At 35.5% G+C, this 23,415-nt stretch overlaps 1 protein-coding gene across 8 annotated transcripts in view; it reads right to left on the reverse strand.

Moving 5' to 3' along the window:
* The window catches only part of QKI (QKI, KH domain containing RNA binding), a 168,904-nt gene that overhangs the window by 127,395 nt on the left and 18,094 nt on the right, over positions 1-23,415 (reverse strand). For all 8 annotated transcript variants that reach the window (XR_010336571.1, XM_012451043.3, XM_012451048.3 and 5 more), the window contains exon 2: positions 1,312-1,454. Coding sequence is in view for 7 of the 8 variants with exons in the window: in XM_012451043.3 (XP_012306466.1) it covers positions 1,312-1,454 (143 nt within the window). In the remaining variant the exon portion in view is untranslated. The remainder of the gene's footprint in view (positions 1-1,311; positions 1,455-23,415) is intronic.

A 23,415-nucleotide genomic window follows, 5' to 3' on the forward strand; every position in this document is an offset into this window, starting at 1 on the left:
ATCTTCCAAAAAACTCCTCTTCTACCTATATTATCCAAGACTATTTGCATATTTGCAACCAAAAATACCTATAAAAAGAGTAAATGTATATAACTTTTAAAACAGAGCATCAGATCAAACTTTGCAAACTGTAATGTAACTGTAAAATACCTAAGCTTTTTCCTATTAATTCAACTTAAGACATTTATTTCTCATCTACACACTATTCTGTTCATATAACCAATAAATCAGGGCATATTTTTGACATTATACTCCTTTTTTCATCTGCTTTCACAAACGTCCTCTGAAACTTAACAAAAAGCCACTATCTTTTCTTAGTTTACTCAACAGGTATTGCTGCCTATTATATGCCAATATCATGGGGGAATACAGTGTAGTGAGTAACAAAGACAAGGTTCTTGTTTTATGTACACCTTACATTTTCTGGGGGAGACAGAGAGAGAGAGAAAATCAGAAAAAATGCCTGATTGTAAATGCTATTGCAAAGAAAAAAAAAGACAATGTGAAACAGTGAGTAGCTAGATGGCTTTTAAATAAAATGGTCAGGGGAAGCCTCTCTGAAGCGACATTTGAGCTAAATTCTTAATGACAAGAAGCAGCCAGCCAGTAGAGATCACAGTACAAATAACATAAAAGTCCCTAAGACTGGGAGTAGACTTGACTTGTTCTAAAAGCCAAAAGAGGACCAATGTGACTATAGTGTGGTAAAGAGGAGGGAAAATCATTTAAGATGAGGTCAGAGAAATAGAACGGACCATATCATATAGGGTTTTGTAACAAAAAGCAAAGAATCTGGATTTATTTAGAAATTAACAGATATAGGACAAGGAGGCTATTCACAACAAGATGCTTATAGAGAGTAGTTGAACAATGAACTAAGATGGGGAGAAATCAGATTACAAACAGTGGTTTCAGTAAAAATTTCAGAGCTGAAAGAAACCTTCTAGTCCAACACCTTCATTTTACAGAATGCTGTGGCCCAAACTGTGGCTTCTTGAAGGTCAAATTAAAGATGAGCAGAGTTGTGCTTGGTGCTCTGTGGCAGTTAGGCCAAAGTGTTTTCCACAATTCCTCACCCCGTTTTGAAACCCAAATACCATGAGCATTTCCAAAGTGACATAGCAGCAATCAAATGGAAACAGTATTTATAAAGAAATTTTTTAAATTATCCATGCCAAATTTTTCACACTTCAGTTGATGACTGACTTTTTAAAAAGTGGCTAATAATGCTTAAGTATTTACCACCAAATATACTCTTCCCAAAATACGTGAAGTAGAACAAAATTGAATAAAACAACAAAATATACTTACATCTGGGTATTCTTTTACAGGCACATAAAGTTTCTCTTGTAACTGAACAATAGGTCCCACAGCATCAGGCAATTCTGCACTCCTTTTCTCTGTACTGCCATTTAATGTGTCATTGTACATGTCTTTCCGTACTCTGCTAATTTCTGTTAAAAGTAAAAATTTTAAATGTGTTAGACAAAAAAAAATATTCTTGCTAGTCCAGGGGAAAAAAGAGAGGGCAGGGGAGGGTTTCATTGATAAAGTGTTAAAACTCAAATAAAGAGCTCCTGGCCTACTCGATTATTCTCTGGATTAATCCCATGTTTAACAGGACTATAGCCTTAATTAACTTCTACCACAAACCAGTTTTTATATGAATCAAATACGCATCTTATTAACTTCAGAGCCCAAGCTCCTTCCTAACCAGTATAATATGGACTTGTTAGTTTTAATTTTTCCATGTCTAAATAAGGCCAGTTATTCTAATTGATAGCTTCAGTGAAACAACCGTAAGAATGCCTGTCAGACAAAACTAATACCAAAGCCTCTTTTGTACTTCAGAACTAATCTGTCTGAAGGACATTTAAACTGGACCACTTCATTCGATTATTTTTAGATATCTTTGGAATATCCAAACAGAGATGGTCAAAAGACAACAGATTGCAGGTTCAGCAGAAGTCTGAGTTTAGTACATAAATTTAATGGTTAAAGCTATCAGAAGAGATGTTTTAGAGCAAGTAATGGGAGAAAGGAGGACAGAAAACACTTTACAAAGAGCAAGGGGTAAGGAAAAGAAGATCTAAACCAAGAAGAAACGGAGGTAGGCAGGAGAACTAGAGAACAGAGATGTCACAAAAGCTAAGAAGTGACAGATTCAAGGGCAGGTTGATCAATAGGATCCAATACTACAAAACAATGGTAAGATAAAGAGCAAAAGATGGTATCTTGGATTTAACCACTAAGCCATTGGTAATCAGAGAAGTTTCAAGGGAAAGATGGTAACAGATCAAACTACACTGGGTTAATGATTGAAATATTAAATGTAAAAAAGTAGAGATACCTAAAATCAATGACCTGTTTTTAAAAGCCTGTATTACTGTTCTTAGAAATACACATCCTTCATTTTTTTTTTTTGAAGTAGAAGAATTCTATTTTAATGAATTGAGTCCTATAAAGAAAACTGATTCTTTCAAAAATTATTAAGCTTCCAGTATGCACTAGAAGACAGGCTCCTGTTCATTGGAACATACCGCCTAATAAGGGTTGTCACTATTAAGGTTAGCCAGATGCCTCTGTTGTCTCTCTATGCTATAGTTTGTGTCCTCCTTGGGAGAAACGCTTGCAAACATTAGTATTTAAAAATAAAACATCTTTTCTTTTTAAAATGTATTTTGTATGGTTTCCAAACATGAAATTTCAATCTATTGATAGTTCTTAAGGAACTATCAAATATGGATGTACTTTTTAATTTTTCTAACTAGTTATTTAAATCAGTTTCAGTTAAACAAAATACAACACAGTAAAAAGGCAGGATCAAAGGTACTCTTACTCAGTTATAAAAATCTTAAATCAATTTAAAAAGGCACTGCAATACATTTTCTGCTTCAGTGATACCAATACTCATTTTATTACAATTTTATCTCTTAAATAACAATTTGCTTGTCAAAGCTTACCAAATGCTTTTCTCTGAATAGCAAATAAAATCAACAAAAATCAAGAGATTACCTTGGATTTGACTACATAAGGGCAGAATTTTATTCTTTCTTAAGGTTCTTTTTATACTTCTAGCTTTATAATTAAATCTTTCCTAACAATGTCCAGTATCAAATTAGTGTTTATCTTAAATTGCCATATGACAGCAATTCTCAAATCAAGTTTTCAACAACCAAGTAATAATTTAAACACAAATGCTCATTTACATCATTTACATAATTACAGCAAGTAATTAACCAAGAGGCACTAGAAAAATTTAATGTAATTAAAATCACACATATATCCTTTAGCCAGGTATCTGGACTGAAAAGCACTTTCTGTATAATAATTACTTAAATTTCTTCTTCAGAAACTATCTATTCTTACTATATAGTCAGCACCACACCAATATCAAAGCCTCAGAATAGCATAAAACTATATATAAAATTTGCTTAAAAATATAGATGCAAACATCTGAAATAAACAGAAAAAGAAAAACGCACTAAGACATGGTAAAATTAGTTTAATAAAGAAAAATCTTCTATAAGTAACCATAGTAATGTAATAAATCTGGGGAAGAAAAAATAGTGATTTTCCAGGTAAACAAATATATCAAACTTAGAAAAAAAAATCTATTACAAGTTATCAGAAAATTCAGATGACTAGATTAAAAAATGTACAGAGGCCAGGTGTGGTGCCTCACATCTGTAATCCCAGCACTTTGGGAGGCCGAGACAGGCAGATCACAAGGTCAAGAGATCGAGATCATCCTGGCTAACACGGTGAAACCCTGTCTCTACTAAAAATACAAAAAATTAGCTGGGCATGGTGGCATGCGCCTGTACTCCCAGCCACTCAGGAGGCTGAGGCAGAGGAATCGCTTGAACACGAGTGAGCAGAGATCATGCCACTGCACTCCTCCAGCCTGGGTGACAGAGTGAGACTTCATCTCAAAAGAATTTAAAAAAAAAAAAAAAAAAAAAAAAAAAACACGCTTCATATATAAGCATCTATCTGGTTAGAGGATACAATGCATTTACCACTGAAGTTGTATTTTTATAAATATCTATGTGATTCTTGGATTAATAACACAAAATTGCATGAGATTTTATTACCCAGTGTGTCCCCAAGTCCTTGAACAGTGCCTGGAACACAGCTGGCCCTCAATAAATATTTGGTGAGGGTAAACAAAGGGAATAAAGAGCTAGGTTTCTGGAGCATGAAAGTTAAACAAGTCATAGTTCCAGCTCTCAGAGAACTTATTCTAATAAAGAAGATAGATAAGAAGTCTTTGTAGCATGATTTCTTTCACTCTCTAAGATATATCACTCAATTTCATAACAGAACACAAATTAACGTATAAGATAGTAATGATGGAAATGAAAAGATGACTAAGACATAGTTCTGGTCCTCAAGGACTTTACAATCTTATTCACTGTTGAATTTGACCAACTGTGTACTATCTTTATAAACAGGAAAAAAGAAAATCATCACTTCCTGGAGTGTTATTCCAAACACTCAAGTCAGAACAAGTTCTAATTCCAGTTCTAATAGTAACTGTGATTTTAGACAAGTCTCTTTCTTACAATCTCACTGTGCCTGTGGTTCGTGTACTTACTGAATTAATGAACTGAATCCATTTGTTTCCAATCTTAGTATGAAAGAGCCCCATTTATTCTTTTTCTCCATAATCCTATTTTTTAAATTTTTTTTTTTTTAAACTTTCCATTCCGTAAGTCCTGGCAATCAGAGCTTCTTGGAATGTTACCCTAGCAAGAATTTATGATTATAGCCAAATTACTATAGAAACATGCAATGAGTATGGGTTTGGAAATGCTTTAGTCCTTTTATAAGTAGTAGCTTGACAGGCGTTCATTCACAAAATGAGGACTGCTTCATAACTAATGCTGTAGACACAATAATATTTGACACAGCATTCCTGTGCTTCATAACTAATGTCGTATACACTATTTTGCTGTATCAAACGTTACTCTGCTGTATCGAACATTACAATGCTCAAATGCCCCACCACCACCACACTACTTAATCAACCCGCAGCAGTTGTTCAGAGAACTGAAGGTTCAGAACCATTTGCTTAATCACACATAGTACAAAAATTCTCCAAACACGAACCCCAGGCATGTATCTTCTATCTAAATATCCCAATACCAAGAGAAATTGTTTTAGACATCTCTGAAGATCTTAAATATTATAAATTTGTTTTAATAAACCAAAATCTGCTCTCCTAAAATTTCTACCACTGGCCACTACTCAGAAGCCCCACAAGACATTTGAAAAATTCTAAAATATCTAAGTGTCCTCTTCCCTAAACCAGTGACATGGTTTTATACCCTCCCACTTGTTTAGACGCACTCTCATTTGTCTAGATCCCTTTTAATATGTAAAACCCTATACCGTATACAATATTCCATAATGATCAATGGGTAAGCCGACTGAGGCTATCAACCTCTAGTCCCAAACCCTGGACCCTCCATAATCACTGTTTAGGAGTTGATGATGTTTAAGAATATCTTTACTCTCTTAGCAAACACAGCACACTGTTGACATTTTGCTGATGATGCTGCTAAGACAAGTCTCTACCACTCCATAATTCTACAACTGTTTGTTTAGACATCAACAGAAGATTTCAAATTTTTTTCCTGGTTATTTTCTGCTACACATATCCCTTCAGCAGACTGGTATTAATTATCAGCTGATATTCTTTAAGGATGAATAGTCTCTGAGTCAAGAATCCAACTAACTGCAATTTTGTAGAGCACACATTTCTTTGGCTCAGATACCAAAACACAGGCATACCTTTTATCAACTACCTGATGAAATCTCAAGCTACAATGGGACCAGAACCTCCCTCTGGAGCCACCAGTTTAAATAGGAGCTAATCTGTTTTGGAATCTACAGGCTGTACCATCAAGTTTAGAATATGTATTTTTCAGCTTTGGGGAGTATTTACCTTTACAGCATTTAGGTTCCTCCCATTTTTTTGAATTTGCTTTTTTTTTCAAATTTCAGTATGCTGAAAATAATTTTTTGTTTAGGCCTGAAACTCATTACTATTTACTGTCTCATCACATTTTTCTGCTTTAATTATCTTGATTTTTTTTTCTTTTCCAAACTAAGGCACAACTGTCAGTTAGTTCTGCTCTATCACTGCACAGCACTGTTGTATATGACCTGCTAATATCACACAGTCTACCTTATTCCTTTTCCTCTCCCCTTAATTCACCCAACTATGGATTTCACTAAAAGGTTTTAAAGTCATTCTTATGTTTCATAAACCTCAGCTCATTTTTGTCTTTGGCTTCTCCGCTACCACCACTCTTTTACTATATCCAAATTATTGTATGTATACTCTGCCACTTTTCAATTTTGTACACATTCTTCTAAAATCTGAATTACTGGACTGGGTATGGTGGCTCACACCTGTAATCCCAGCACTTTGGGAGGCCGCGGCAGGCGGATCACTTGAAGCCAGGCGTTTGAGACCAGTCTGACCAACATGGCAAAACCCCATCGCTGCTAAAAATACAAAAATTAGCCAGGCATGGTGGCAGGCACCTGTAATCTCAGCTACTCAGGAGGCTGAGGCAGTAAATTTGCTTGAACTTGAGAGGCAGAGGCTGCAGTGAGCTGAGATCATGCCACTGCACTACAGTCTAGGTGACAGAGACTCTGTCTCAAAAAAATGAAAAAGAAAAAATCTGTATTATTGGATTTAGCTAACAGATCAAACACTCTATGGAAAACTAGAACACTGGAAATAAAAACAGGAAAAACCGTTAAGATAATTAAAAACTATGGGCTGATAAATCTCAATTACAGCACTGAGCAGTCATTTCCCGAAATACATAAATAGATAGCTAAGGCTGTGTATAAATTCAATACTGCAATGTTGGAAAGTCAAAGAATCAAATACAGTTCTACATTACTTTCTGGTTTGGAAAGTTTTCAGCAAATTTTTTAAACTAACAAAAAGAAAATTAGGAAATGAAACGTGAAAAATATTTACTAAATCATAAGCAACAAAAGTATTAATAAAAAGTAAAATTCAAAACCAAAATGCATAAAATAATTACTTTCAGAATGTGTAACAATACAAATTAAAACAGTTTTAAAACACTGGGAAAAAATTCACATAAAGTATATTTCATACTTAGTGCTATGGTAGCTGATTCAATTGCTCGACCTGCAATGCTGATGCTATAGACACATATATTTTTTCAGTGGGTATCTAACTGCTGTTTCTTTGTACAAAATTGGCCTTATCATTGCACTAGAGCAGGACCTAAAATAAAGGAATAAAAAGGTTATTGTGTCATTTGACCATAACTGCGTTTTTAAACATTTTCCATTACCTTATGGAAAATGTTCGTTGTTAGTAAAATGACAACTATGTATAAACACATATATAATTTGATATATATAGTATAAATTTTATGAGGTAAGTTAAAATAACTGCTTTCATCTGAAATTTAAATGGACTCCAGTATCTCTGCACTGTCTGCAATCTCTACCTTGCTAGACATTAATATAGCACACTAACACAAAGAGCAAAGTAATATTTTAGTTATTTTAGGTCTTAATAACAAATTACTAGTTTTTATTTACATATAATACTCATTAAATTTTAAAACAATAATATTAGTAATCTATTTAAAACTGAAGAACAACTGCCACTTCATAAAGAGGTGGCTGTTATGTACCCTCATGTATTTAGGGTTAACAAAGATCTCTTCTGTAAAAAGAAACAAACTTTGAGTTGACTAAATACAGAGAAAGTTTTGAAGTTATTTTTGAGCTGAGAACAACCCACGGAATATAACTTTACTGTGCTATTTTTAAGAGGCCAAATTCACAAGGTACAGAGAGCAACTAGATTAAAAAGCAAGTTACTATAGTATGTACTATTAAGCGAAATACGTTTTGCTTACTCTAACAACCAAATAAATTAAATCTGGTTTAATTTCAAAGCAACTGCTTTCAAACTGGCAAGAAAAAAAAAAAAGGAAAAACTCAAGCTATCAGTAATTCTCTAGATGAAATCTCATTCCAGAGGTTAAATTGTACTCTGTACTTCACAAGTCCGAAAACAAAAACTAAAAAACTCAATTCATCATAACCCCTCTATATATTACCAAAATTAACAACTGTTGCAAAATTGTTGATAAATTGATAAATTTCACATACAAAAATATGAAACAGCAAAAACCTTGTAACAATGCTAATTCAATTTCCCTGACTGTTTTCAGCAGCAGTTCTGTATTACAGAGACACACATTCCTGGGGTTATAGAAAAGAGCTTTCTTTTATTTATATGATCAAATTTATACTTAAGTATGTACATTTTTTGACAGACACAAAGAACTCAAAAAAGAGACAACTATTATCAGTAATCATCTCTGGGAGATGGATTTACAAGGACTAATTAGTTTTCATGTTATTACATAAATTTTTTTCTTTTTTTTGGGAAGGAGTCTCACTCTGTCACCCAGGCTGGAGTGCAATGGCAGGATCCTGTCTCACTGCAACCTCCACCTTCTGGGTTCAAGCGATTCTCCTGCCTCAGCCTCCTTACTAGCTGGGATTACAGGCGCACACCACCATGCCCAACTAATTTTTATATTTTTAATAGAGACAGGGTTTCACCATGTTGACCAGGCTGGTCTCGAACTCCTGACCTCAAGCAATTCACCTGCCTCAGCCTTTCAAAGTGCTGCGATTACAGGCATGAGCCACTGCACTCGGCCTAGTTATCTTAATCATATTTCAAAAAGTTGAGGTTTCAATGCAAAAGAGATAATAGTCAATGTGATGGACACCTCAAATACTCTAGCTTGATCATTACATACTCTAAACATGTAGCAAAAAAAAACCAAAACACACATACCTCATAAATATGTAAAATATGTATCAATAAAAATAAATAAAAGATAAATCGAAAAAATACAAGAAATTGGACCAAGTCACAGCTAGTCTAACCAGCTTTACTTAGAGTTTCACAGAGGATTTCCTGACATAAGAAATTCTTAAAATTCATTTTAAGAAAGAGCAGAGAATGGAAATAAGAAAATGGAACAAATCACCTTTTGATGTACTGCTGGCCATACTATAATTAAGTGTAGACCAGTATGTTCACAGTTTTAATAGTGAGTGAAAAAAAAGTCTTTGCAGCCCTTTTCTTTCACTCCATTTTAACAGAACACAGTTCTGTGGATGAACTCCAGGTCTAGGTTACTAAAATGACATCCTGAATGAATAAATGGATACTGCTGGTAGACACAGAAAGTAAAATAGGTCACTGAAAAGAACAGAACAGAGTAGGGTGCTGGGGAGGGAGGGACATCATTCACTTTTGAAAAACCAGTTACTTTATTTGGATAGGCAGCCTTTCTCATTTAAATTGACTTTTGTTTCAACTTATCAACAAAGAGTTTACTTTTAAACCTGTTTAGTTTTACACATTAAATATTTAACTATCATTTATCTAATAGAAAATGTGGTTTTCTGGTCATGTCGTTTCTTAGAATATTCAGGGGAAACCAGTTCTCATCTCTATATAATAGTCATTGTATTAAAATGTAAATTTAAATCTAATGGCAACTAGTTAAGAAACATTTTAATCAATCTCAGAAGATCCAACAGTAAGCTGGTTTGATATCATCACCAGAATCCAGGTAAAAAGAGAATCTAGCAATTATTATTAACAACTCTTTTCCCAATCCTTTTACTATTTTTGAAAGAATAAACTCTTAGCAATGGAAATGGGTACCCAAGATAACAGAGATAGAAGAAAATATATTCTTATGAGCCTTTGAATTTTTAATTATCTCAATGTATTAACTTTTCAGAAAATAGTTTTCTTAAAAGTTTTTACTTGACTTATATACTGATAGTAATAAATTATAACCCATAAGATATAAACAAATGAATAAATACAAGGGGATAGATCTTCCTTAAAGAATTTTAATTAGTAATAATACAGACAAAAATCATTCAATGACTGCTAAATTAGTGAGTAAAAATGTGAAAGGATAGCGGTACAGTTTCAGAGTATCTCCCCTGTAAGGCATTTTTTACTTACTAAGGAAAAAGGAGAAACTGTACAGTGGGGACAGTGCCTTAAACAACTAATCAAAGTTAGTATCACCAGTATTAAGACATATGCCCCACAGCATGATGCACTGAGATAAGCACAATAGCACTTGTGATTGTTTTGCCAAAAATGGTCCTCATTCTAATCATGAGCACATCAAAGAAACCCAAATTCAAGAACATTTTTATAAAATAACTAGCACTCTTCAAGAGGGTTAAGGTCATGAAAGAATGTGAAATGGCCACAGATTAGAGGAAACAAAATAGACATCACTACTAAATACAATGTGGAATCTTGGATCAGAAAAACCAATGAGTAGGAAAACAGGTAAAATTTGAGTAAGATCTGCAGATTAGTGATAGCACTGTATCAGTACTCATTTCCTGGCTCTAATAACTATACTATGATTATGTGAGTTGTTAACATCCATACTGTTTTTTTCCACTGTTCTGTAAGTCTAAATTTATTTCAAAATAAAGGAATAAAATTTAAAAAGTGAGTCTGGGCAACATGGCAAAACTCTATCTCTACAAAAATTAACCAGGTGTGGTGGCACACGTGTAGACCCAGTTGCTCAGGAGACTAAGGAAGGAAGATCGCTTGAGCCAGGAAGTAGAGGCCGCAGTGGCCCATGATCACTCCTCACTCCACTGCACTTGCCCGGGTCACAGAGTAGGATGCTGTCTTTAAAAAAAAAAAAAAAAAAAATTAAAAAGTATTTGCTTTGGACTTTGGAATTACTTATTATACTAATGAGGGAAGGGGGGAAATAATTGTGACAAAGAATAAAAGCCATGGAAAAAAAAATAAAGAAAACTGAGGAAATTTAAAAAAAAAAAAAAATAGGTTGGGCCCGGTGGCTCATACCTGTAATCCCAGCACTTTGGGAGGCAGAGGTGGGCGGATGACAAGGTCAGGAGTTCAAGACGAGCCTGGCCAACACAGTGAAACCCCGTCTCTACTAAAAATACAAAAAGAAAATTACCCAGGTGTGGTGGCTTGCACCTGTTGTTTACTCCCAGCTACTCAGGAGGCTGAAGCAGGAGAATCGCTTGAACCCGAGAAGTGGAGGTTGCAGGGAGCCAAGATTTTACCACTGCACACCAGCCTGGGTAACAGAGCAAGATTCCGTCTCAAAAATTTAAAAAAATAAAAATTAAAAAAATAAAAATCACTCAAAATAGTATCTTCTACAGTTTAAATATTTGTTAAAATTTTAATTACACATATTTGCTTTCTTCAAATAAAGCAATCACGACTAATCACCCAAAATATGTTAAATATAAGTGCTTAATAATTCGTTACTGTTCTCCAAAATAAATATCCACAGATAAAAGATCTAACGTTAACCTCAAGTACAGATGACTCCTTGCAAAAGCTTCATAAATTTTATCTGTAAATTTTAATTAGATTTTCTTTACTAGATACTGCTTTAAAAACACACACACACACACACACAGACACACACACACACACACACACTTTAAACCTGCCTTAAAGAAGGTGGAGAAAGATTACAATCCATATACCATGACCTTTCTATAAAAAGTCAATCTTCCAAACACCTGTATGTGGTTGGGGAAAAAGTGCTGGCCTTGAGTTTAAACAACATGGATTCTACTCCTGCTTCCCTGGCATGATTTAGCTAAGCTGTGTGCCTTCAAACTGAACCTTCTGGGTCTCATTTTTTTCATCTGCAAAACAAGCAGGTTAGACATCATCACATTTATGGCTATCTGCCCTAAAATGCATCTCCTTGTCTTTTTACAGAGATTGCATTTTGTGCTCCTTCTGTACTGACGCCCCCCACAGGCAAGGGCTGTATATACTCAATAACTGGCTGAGAACTACAGGCCAGTCAATCCTACTCCTGTCAGAAGTACACATTCTAAAATGTCTTAAACTACTACTGGGCACCAGAATTTACTTTAAGTAACATCCTTGTAAAGCACCAAATCCTCATGTAATTAGATTCCTCCACACTTGTTCTTGAGGAAATGGGGAAAGGTCTGTACCTATTTATTTTGCCCTCTTGAAGCTCCAATCCCTTAGGGCTTTAAAAGGAATTTGGTAAATCAGAGTGAAATAAAACAGATGCCCCCAAAATTTTGAAGGAGTTACCTCTGTGTAGGAGGTAGGGGTGAACTGCTTTTTCCTAGGTAATAATTTATTTGATTTTTAATTAACCTTTTTGATTGTATTCAAAATTTCATCTAAGTTCAATACACAAAGAACCTAAGGATTATAATCACGTAGCCCAGGTTTACCTGAGCATCACCTTAATCCCATAAACAAAGCAAATACATGTCTGTCACTTCAATGACATTTTTAGGAAAGAAAAAAGAAAATACACATCAAATGACATTCACAGGTGTTACAAGAGAATTCTCTCACGCTATGAAAAAGCCAAGAAGAGATTTTTAAAGGCATAAGAAACAATCTACTACACACAATATTCCAAAAGAACCTCTACAACAAGCACTGACACTGAATTATAAAGAAAAATAAAACTTCAGCAAAAATATATTGGTCTGTAACAAGAGCAACATATTAAACAGTGCCTTCAAATGTCAAAGTAATTGGTACTGAAAACATTATTTTAATATGGTAAGCAATACAATCTCCTTTAATTAAACCACAGTTAGTTTACTTTACAAAGATTCAGAAAATCTAAGTCATGTCATGCTACTGGCAAATCTACGTTTATTACTTTTTTACTGCCTCTTCAAGTGTACATTCTACTATCATATAATAACATTCTTGGAAAGCTAATTTAATGAGTTTCTCAATGTAGAATACAGCACTCTGTGTTGAGATTATAAAAGTATAACTGATTAGAACAGAAGCTAAATACTGTATTTAAAAAAAAAAAAAATTACGAATACGATCCAACAAAAACTCTGGTAAAGGACATTCCAAACCAACCCTCCACACTGAAATCCGAACACCTATTGCCAACTCCCTTCCCAACCTATCTGATACATTCAAGACCAAACTCCTAAGCCTTCCCCAAAATTTGTTCCTCCTGATCTCAGACAATAGCAAGTCCATTCTCACATTTCATATTCCATCCACTAGTGAATACTGTGTACTCAACTTTCAGACTATATGCCCAATTTCACTTCACCATCACAACCCTAACATCACAGCTGTAATCATAATCATTTCCTACCAAATCTTAACCTAACTGCTTCCACCACTACCTCGGTCAGTCTATTCTTTATTGCTTGGAGTTAGCCTGCTGAAATCCAAGTGAGATGTCACTCCTCTGCTCAAACTTTTCTGGTTTCAGGACTCCACCCTCTAAAAATTAATTGGAGGAGCCCAAAGAGCTCCCTGTTCGTGAAAGTTGTATCTAACAAAACTTACCATAATAGAAATTAAAACTAAAAATGTTTAAATTATTTTTGATTCATTTTAATTCTAGTAAACTTATTACATATTAACCAAAAATGCACATTTTACAGAAAATAATGTATTTTCCAACTAAACAAACGAGTGAAAAACTCAGTTTTATACCATTGCAAACCTTTTAAATGTCTGTTTTAATAAAGACAACTAGATTCTCTTATCTCTTGAATTCAATCTGTTGCAGTATCACATAGCACACAGCCTCTGGAAAACTTCACTGTACATTCACATGTAAATGGTGGTGGAAAAGGCAAATAACATCTTATTATCACAAAGATAGTCTGATTTAATAGAGCCCCTAAAAGGATGCCCAGAACCACTACTCTAATGATTTCCTATCTCAGTTGGTCTAAAAGCCCAGGTCCTCACAAGGATACATAATAGCCTACAACATCCACGTAAGTTTCCCTTGCCCTCACCTCTTTTGTCCTGACCTAGCCTCCTTAACCAACCTCACCTCTGTACCTGGCTACAATCCACACAAGGAACCGATGGTCCTGCCCTCAAGGTTTTGCACTAATTCTTCTCCTGCCTTGGAAAGCTATTCCCCAGAGAGCAGTATGGTTCACACTAATATCTCTTTCAGATCTCTGCTCCAAATTCAATTTTTCAAGGAATACAATCTTGATCTTCCTATTTTAAATGGAACTTGCCTCAATTCATAGGAACACTCCAGATCCCCTTTATCCTGGTTCAATTTACTTCTATAATTCATATTTCCTAATACATTACTTCTTTATTGATTTCTGCTGTTGACATTAGAATGTTAACTCTGAGAGGGCATATAGCTTCGTTTTTGCCTTTTGCTATATTTCTAACATCTAGATCCTTGGAGAAAAAACACCTTTTGAACAAATCTTATTAGGACTATTAACACAAAAACATGCAAAGCTACAAAAACATTTCTTATAACTTCACTCAAGCATCAATATGGTATCTGCTTGACAACTCTGCTAGCTAGCTTACTCCTCTTCCCTTTAAAGTAGGATAAATGCACAGTGCCCTTCTGCAAATGGCTTGGTCTCTTATTCCGAATTTGTGAAGTTTAGAACCTTTTGCTAATAACGTATGTTCATTACATCAATGCTAAATTCTAGTGAACCTCAGATGAGAAAAAAATGTACAGACATCTAAATATATGATTAGTCTTGGCTTAAGAAAAAAACCTAGCCAATAAGGAAAAGGCTGTTCCTGCCAGGACTGCACAAAAAGGGCTGCAATCATCTACTTCTATTCAGCTTTGTCATAACCCCTATACTACAGCCTGCACACAGTTTTTATTTTTATTTTTATTTTTTGAGACAGAGTCTTGCTCTGTCACCCAGGCTGGAGTGCAAAGGTGCAATCTTGGCTCACTACAACCTCCCCCTTCCAGGTTCAAGTGATTCTCCTGCCTCAACCTCCTGAGTAGTCGGGATTACAGGCATGTGCCACCACGCTGAGCTAGTTTTTGTATTTTTAGTAGAGGTGGGGTTTCACCATGTTGGTCAGGCTGATCTTGAACTCCTCACCTCAGGTGATCCACAGGCCTTGGCTCCCAAAGTGCTAGGATGACAGGCATGAGCCACCACGGCCGGCCCCAATAAAGGCTTTTAAATTTCCTAAAAGTACAAACTTAGCAAAATTGAACTGACCTGAATAAAGTATAACCTGTGTTTAAAAAAAAAACAAAACTGTCTTATCAATGATACAATATAAAGATTTCTTCATATGTGCATTCAACAACTACGTATTTTATACTATGTACCAGGCACTGGCCAACGCCCTGGGACTAAGTCATGTGCAAATACAGACATGGTCCTAGTTCTATAACTAAATGAACAAAAACAATAATTGAAGCAGACTACCAAAATATGATCTCTAAAAAAAAAAACCTCTAAACATACTTCATAATACAAAGAAGGAATTTTACCTTTTATTGAATTTCTATATCTCATAATCATCCTATAACTTAAACTAAGGAAGTCATGCAAATATTAAAGGATTATGTTGGATTCTACGGTCATTCGGTCTATATGGCTAGGAGATACAAATTCAGAATTCAGAGTAATGAGGTCTAATTTCTTCCCACACAAAGAACCTCCCCAAGAACTCTGTGGTGGAGATCAGCATTTTATTACAGTATCATCAGGTAGATTCCCTTACAGGTAAGTAGTATTTTCATCTTCATTTCATAGTTAGAAAAGAGAGATTTGCACATTAAGTACTTTCACCAAAGACCACATAAAGATTAAAATCTAGCTCTGACTCCAAAAGCTGCATTCTTTTACTCATACCATTTGGCATCTCCAGCATTATTGCTCCACCCACAAAATTAAATTTGGTTACTGCTAGAGTGAGTGATCATGATAGTGGGAAAAGCAGTGATGACAGATGGTAAGTGCTAGACAGAGAAGAGGGAAAAGATGGGGCAGTGAGTAGAAATTAGAACTACGAATAAAGAATAGAAGGAAAAAGTAGGGACATATACAATGAGGTGGAAAAGGAAATGGTATATTCAAATTAAAAGCGGAATGAAAATCAGATGAGACATTGTCATTTAAGCTTTTCATCATCCACATTTACTCATCCATGATCTAAGATTATTCTAGGCCAGGCGTGGCAGCTCACATCTGTAATCCCAGCACTTTGGGAGGCCAAGGCAGGCAGATCACTTGAGGTCAGGAGTTCAAGATCAGCCTGATCAACATGGCAAAACCTCGTCTTTACTAAAAATACAAAAATTAGCCAGGCGTGGTCACATGCCTGTAATACCAGCTACTCAGGAAGGTGAGATAGGAGAATTGCTTGCTCCCTGGAGACAGAGGTTGCAATGCAAGCCAATGCACTCCAGCATGGGTAACAGAGCGAGACTATGTCTCGAAAAAAAAAAAGGATTATTCTAGAGCAAAACTTCTTAGTTTGATAGAATAAATTCTTTCACTTTAACAACAAATATTTGTAGGTGTCTCGCATATAACACATGCTCAAGAATATGCTATTATTAACTACAATAGCTCCTATCTTTCTATGGTATCAGACACTGAGCTGGTGACACATTGGTAAGTAATACAGACCTTGTGCGTGAAAACCTTGCAGTGGGACAAGCTGTGGAGGGTGGAAGACAATGAAACTGATGATGTGGATCCCTTGTAGACCTAGGTTAATGTGTGTGTTTGTCTTAAACATAAGGGTCTAAGAAGCAAAAACTAAACAGAACATTTTAAAAACAGAAAAAAGCTTATAGGATAAGGATATAAAGAAAATATTTTTTACAAGCTGTATAATGTTATTTGTGTTTTAAGCTGTAATTGTAGTTAAAAGTTTAAAAAAATTAAAGTTTATAAAGTTATTATTGAAGAAAAATATTTTTTATAAATTTAGTGCAGCCTAAGAATATAATGTTTATTAAGTCTAAAGCAGTATCCTAGGACTTTGACACATTCACTCACTGACTCACCCAGAGCAACTTCCAGTCATGCAAGCTCCATTTGTGGTAAGTGCTTTATAAGGTATACTATTTTTTATCTTTTATACCATATTTTTACTGTACCTTTTCTATGTTTAGATACACAAACACTTACCATTGCATAATAATTGCCTACAGTATTCAGTACAGTAGCATGCTGTACAGGTTTGTAGCCCAGGAACAAAAAAGGCTATACCATATAGCTGAGATGTGTAGTAGACTGTATCGTCTAGATTTATGCAAGTACACCCTATGAATGTCCACAAAACAAGGAAACAAAATAATGATGCATTTCTCAGAATCTATCCCCGTCTTTAAGCAACGCATGACTGTACATGTGTGTGTGTACGTATATATTTCTCTTTAAAATAATAGTATTGGTCATCAATATCATTATAAATGACTGTGATGTAAAATTATATATTCTGGAAATACTGTGTTCTGGAAGATCTGAAAGATACTACTACTGATATGATAATTACTTATCTGAAATCTCAAAATGGTCTTCTCCCAGACTCTGTAGGCATAAAAAATACTTTGAAAAGATACCTAATGGCAGGGCGCAGTGGTTCCCGCCTGTAATTCCAGCACTTTAGGAGACCAAGGCAGGTGGATCACCTGAGGTCAGAAGTTAAGAGACCAGCCTAGCAAACCTGGTGAAACCCCATCTCTACTAAAAATACAAAAATTAGCTGGGCGTGGTGGCAGAGCCTATAATCCCAGCCACTCAGGAGGCTGAGGCAGGAGAATCACTTGAACCTGGGAGGCAGAGACTGCAGTGAACCAAGATTGCACCATTGCACTCGAGCCTGGGTGACAGAATGAGACTCTTTAAAAAAAAAAAAAGACACCTAACAAACACTGTTTTGCAAATGACTTCTCATATGCAGATTTACTATACATAGTAAAAGGAAGGTAGAATGTGACAGCTTAACTTTTCCAACTCATTTTTACTAAGTTCCTCCTAAAAATTCAACCATATAATCCAGAAAATCTTAAAAACTACTCAAACATAAACCTCACAGTACAGTTAGCTTATGAAAATGACCATCAAATACTTTTCCAACAACACTCTTTTTAAAAGGTCAGAGCTTTTTGTTCCAGGATCTGACCTTTTTTGGCTTAACACACTTTTCTGGAGTTTAAAATTAGTTTAACCTCAAATAACTTGAGGGAAAGAGAGAGAGGAGGGGAGGGCATATTTGCTTGTAATACATATTTGCATGAATTTAGAACGTATATTTGTATTACTGTAATGTAAATTTGCAAAACTATAACTCAAACCCTAAAATAGTTATCTAAACAAGAACAAATGTCAATGTGAAACTGCAACATTACTATGCTCACCTTCCTTACCTTATAGCACCCTGACAATGTAAGAATCTTGAGCTAATTTAGTGATGCAACTTGTTCAACACATGATTCCAAAATCCATTCATAACCACAAAAAAATCTCAATTACTTCCGGTGTTTTTCAGACTCTGGCATAAACAGTCTTAAAGCAAATTATGGCTGCATTTCCAGTGTGAATTTAAGCATTTAACTAGAAAAACTCCTTTTTTTTTGAGACAGATCTCGCTCTGTCACCAGGCTGGAGGGCAGTGGCGCAATCTTGGCTTACTCCAACCTCCACCTCCTGAATTCAAGCAATTCTCGTGCCTCAGCCTCCCGAGTAGCTGGGATTACTGGCACAGGCCACCACACCCAGCTAATTTTTGTATTTTTAGTAGACACAAGGTTTCACCATGTTGGCCAGGATGATCTCGATCTCCTGACCCCGTGTTCCGCCCACCTCATCCTCCCAAAGTGCTGGATTACAGGTGTGAGTCACCGTACCTGGTCTCTTATTCCTTTTCATACCTTTAGTCTCATGACCACAACATCAGCAAGTTGTTCCCTGAATAATTCGTAAAATGTTTTTCTTGCTTTCTCCATCAAAATATTAAGCTCTCATACTTGCTTTACAATTAAGCACTTCTATAATTCTATACTTAAATAGAATAAAGATTTACCACAGCTATACCCTCATTACATGATGTACCATGCTGCCCAAAAATACAGTCAAAAGAATCAAGGTTGTATGAAAACAAAATCTAATAACCTTCTAGGAGTAACCCTTCTTTCCCTTTAAACCCCAGCAGTTTCAATAAGTACAATGAGAAATGTTATCTTTATATTTTACATTAGCATTTTTACACTTTAAACATTTACCTTGTTTGGATAGGTAAATGTTTCCAAGAGCCACAAATAACTATCTAAAGTGACATAGCTATCTGTTAACCAATATGTATACTGTGGGAGAGAACAGGCATCTCAAAATACATGCTACAATGCACCTAAATTCTGCATTAAACACTTTTAATAGTGTGTACTGGATCTAGGGTTCAGTTATTCCTAAGAAATTACAAACATTGGCCACTTTGAGTAAAAAGTGACAAAAGTCCACATTTTCCCCTAATAGAAATTTTCTACCATTCTTTAACTATCATAAATGGTTTAAATACAATACAAAATAGTAAAGACTGATCATTTATATGACAAACATTCTGTCAATTGTGTGTTACTTAGAAGACCACAATATTCTACATCCTTTAAGACTGCAGTTCTTCATATACACAACAGAAACATGAAATACATGGCATATGACTAGAAAACATGGTAAACGGATTTCAATTCATTAGGCATATCATCTGCCAAAATATTAAAAACCAGCAAATTTTTAAATACTTTATAAAATACAAAAGTGTATGTGGTAAAGGCTTTAATGTATAAAACTTAACTTTAAACAATCTCTAACGCTTAAATAGAATACTCAAGTGTCATTCATCTCAACTAAGCAGGCCAAGCAAAATATCCTATGATTCCTATGTTCTCCTCAATGTCGAAATGGGTGGATAAATTTAAAGCCTGTTCTCTCAAGAGTTGCTTTATAGGCAATTTTCTCCCAGTATCAAGGTCTGCAATTTCCATTTGGCTGCCAGTTTGCGATTAAATTCATCACCTTTATTATAAAAATGTGCTTTACTCCATGACCTGCTGCACAAGAACTATAAGGAAAACATTTTTTACTGCTAATGGCAAAATAATTCTAAGGAACCACCACATTCACTTAGACATTAGGTTCTTCCATCTGATGTAGTAGCCTATCACTCAGAGGAAAAACCAGAAACTAAATTCTATAAAAATGCCATGCTTTATATTTTTTAGATAATATGCAACTAATCTACTAATTTCTAGACTCGGTATTATTGTGAATTAATTCGTCTTGAGATAAAAAGTCAATATACAGATTATAAACAAGTTGCAATTAAAAAAATCATTTTTAAGTGTTGGATAATTAATTATCCATCTTTTATTTCATTATGTACAACTTCATGGTTTATTTTATAGTTTAACTTACCATCTGTGTAAAAAATCAAATATATTTTTATATTAAATTTCTACCTGACTTTACCTTTCTTAATAAATCATAATACCGAGGGGGAAGAAAGTCAGAAAAGTAGTAGTTCCTGCCAGGCTCAGTGGCTCACACCTGTAATCCCAACACTTTGGGATGCCAAGGCAGGCAGATCACGAGGTCAGGAGTTTGAATATGGTGAAACCCTGTCTCTAATAAAAACACAAAAATTAGCCGGGTGTGTAATCCCAGCTAATCAGGAGGCTGAGGATGCAGGAGAATCACTTGAACCTGGGAGGCAGAGTTGTAGAGTGCCATTGCACTCCAGCCTGACAAGAGTGAAACTCCATCTCCAAAAAAAAAAAAAAAAAAAAAAAGCATTTCTCCAATGATATTAAAGCTAGTTCCTATGACATATTTAGGAAAAGACTACTCATTTGTGAAATTTAATTTTTTTAAGATTGCCTATATAATTAACATTTACTTTTTAAGAAACTTTGCCAGTAAGCTAAAAGTTCACAAATATCTTATTTTCAAGTCAACTTGATATGTAGTTTAGATTTATAGAATCTAGGTAAACAACTAACTTTCCCATCAAAGTAAGCCTGTAATAAGAAGAATTATCAGAGTACACACAGTAATCTGTGAACCTAGAAGAAACAGCCATCTTCCTGCTAGGAAATGATGTATTTCCTTCCATCTCAGGCTGGGCATGCCTCTGTTAGAGCAGTTACAGCACTGCAGCTTATTTTCCTTACTCTCCATACCACTGTGTGACTCCTTGAGTACTAGACTATGTTTTACCCATCTTGTATCCCCCTAGCACCCATCCAAGTGCTAGATAAAAAAAAAATAATAAAAATAATAAAAGTTTGTTGAGGCTGGGTGCGGTGGCTCACGCCTGTAATCCCAGCACTTTGGAAGGCCAAGGCAGGCGGATCAAGGTCAGGAGATCGAGACCATCCTGGCAAACATGGTGAAATCCCATGTCTACTAAAATACAAAAAAAAAAAAAAAATCACACTACTTGACTTCAAACTATACTACAAGGCTACAGTAATGAAAACAGCATGGTACTGGTACCAAAACAGATATAGACCAATGGAAGAGAACAGAGGCCTCGGAGGCAACACCACCCATCTACAACCATCTGATCTTTGACAAACCTCACAAAAACAAGCAATGGGGAAAGGATTCCCTGTTTAATAAATAGTATTGGGAAAACTGGCTAGCCATGTGTAGAAAACTGAAACTGGACCCCTTCCTGACACCTTACACTAAAATTAACTTCAGATGGATCAAAGACTTAAACAATAAGACCTAACACCATAAAAACCCTAGAAGACAATCTAGGGAAAACGATTCAGGACACAGGCATAGGCAAGGATTTCATGACTAAAACACCAAAAGCATTGGCAACAAAAGCCAAAATAGACAAATGGGACCTAATCAAACTCCAGAGCTTCTGCACAGAAAAAGAAACAGTCATAAGAGTGAATTGGCAACCAAGAGAATAGGGAAAAATTTTTGCAATCTACCCATCTGACAAAGGGCTAATACCCAGAATCTACAAAGAACTGAAACATATTTACAAGAAAAAAACAAACAAGCCCATTCAAAAGTAGGCAAGAGGATATCAACAGACACTTTACAAAAGAAGATATATATGAGGCCAACAAACATACGAAAAAATGCTCATCATCACTGGTCATTAGAAAAACGTGAATCAAAACTACATTGAGATACCATCTCACGCCAGTTAGAATGGCGATCATTAAAAAACCTAGAGACAACAGATGCTGGAGAGGATGTGGAGAAATAGGAACACTTTTACACTGTTGGTGGGAGTGTAAATTAGTTCAACCATTGTGGAAGACAGAGTGGCAATTCCTCAAGGACCTAGAAATAGAAATTCCATTTGACCCAGCAATCCCGTTACTGGGTATATATCCAAAGGATTATAAATCATTCTATTATAAGGACACTTACACAAGAATGTTCATTGCTGCACTGTTTACAATAGCAAAGACCTGGAACCAACCCAAATGTCCATCGATGACAGACTAGACAGGGAAAATGTGACACATATACACCATGGAATACTATGCAGCCATAAAAAACAATGAGTTCGTGTCCTTTGTAGGGACATGGATGAACCTGGAAACCATCATTCTCAGCAAACTGACACAAGAACAGAAAATCAAATACCACATGTTCTCACTCATAGGCGGGTGTTGAACAATGAGACCACACGCACAGAGGGAGGGGAGCATCACACACTGGGGTCTGTTGAGGAGAACTAGGGGAGGGACAGTGGGGGGTGGGGAGTTGGTGAGAGATAGCATGGGGAGAAATGCCAGATATAGGTGATAGGGAGGAAGGCAGCAAACCACACTGCCATGTATGTACCTATGCAACAATCGTGTATGTTCTTCACAGGTACCCCCAAACCTAAAATGCAGTAACATATATACATACATACACACACACACGTGTGTGTGTGTGTGTGTGTGTGTGTGTGTATAAAAGCTGCGCTTGGTGGAACGCCCCTGTAGTCCCAGCTACTCGGAGGCTGAGGAAGAGGAATTGCTTGAACCGAGGAGGCAGAGGTTGCATTGAGCTGAGATTGCCCCAGTGCACCCCAGCCTGGAGAAAGAGCCAGATTCCATCTCAAAAAAAAAAAAAAAATGTTCGTTGAAAACTAAATTACAGGAGTCAACATCAGTTGGGTTAAGACTGCACAGCACACAAGCCACTAAATCAATCTTAACAATCACAACCAGCATTTTAAAAAATGAAATAGAACAGAAAAATACTATACTGCATCACAGGCAGTACAAATATTATTTCATAAAACTTTCATTTCAATTGAGTTTTATAAATGTATATGTACATATTTTAAGTTCATAACAAAATATCTTTACAGGTACCTTCTTAAAAGTTCAAGACCTTTTGTGGTTCATTCTTATACTATTTTTCTGGTTCATATTTATACTGTTAGGCTATATGCACCTGTCATTTAATAACAGTAACATTAACAATCAAAGAGACTCTCAAATCACAAAA

The sequence above is a fragment of the Aotus nancymaae genome, unplaced genomic scaffold (genome assembly GCF_030222135.1).
Source record: "Aotus nancymaae isolate 86718 unplaced genomic scaffold, 86718_ANA_hifiasm-v0.15.2.pri h1tg000040l, whole genome shotgun sequence".
Lineage (NCBI taxonomy): Eukaryota > Metazoa > Chordata > Mammalia > Primates > Aotidae > Aotus > Aotus nancymaae.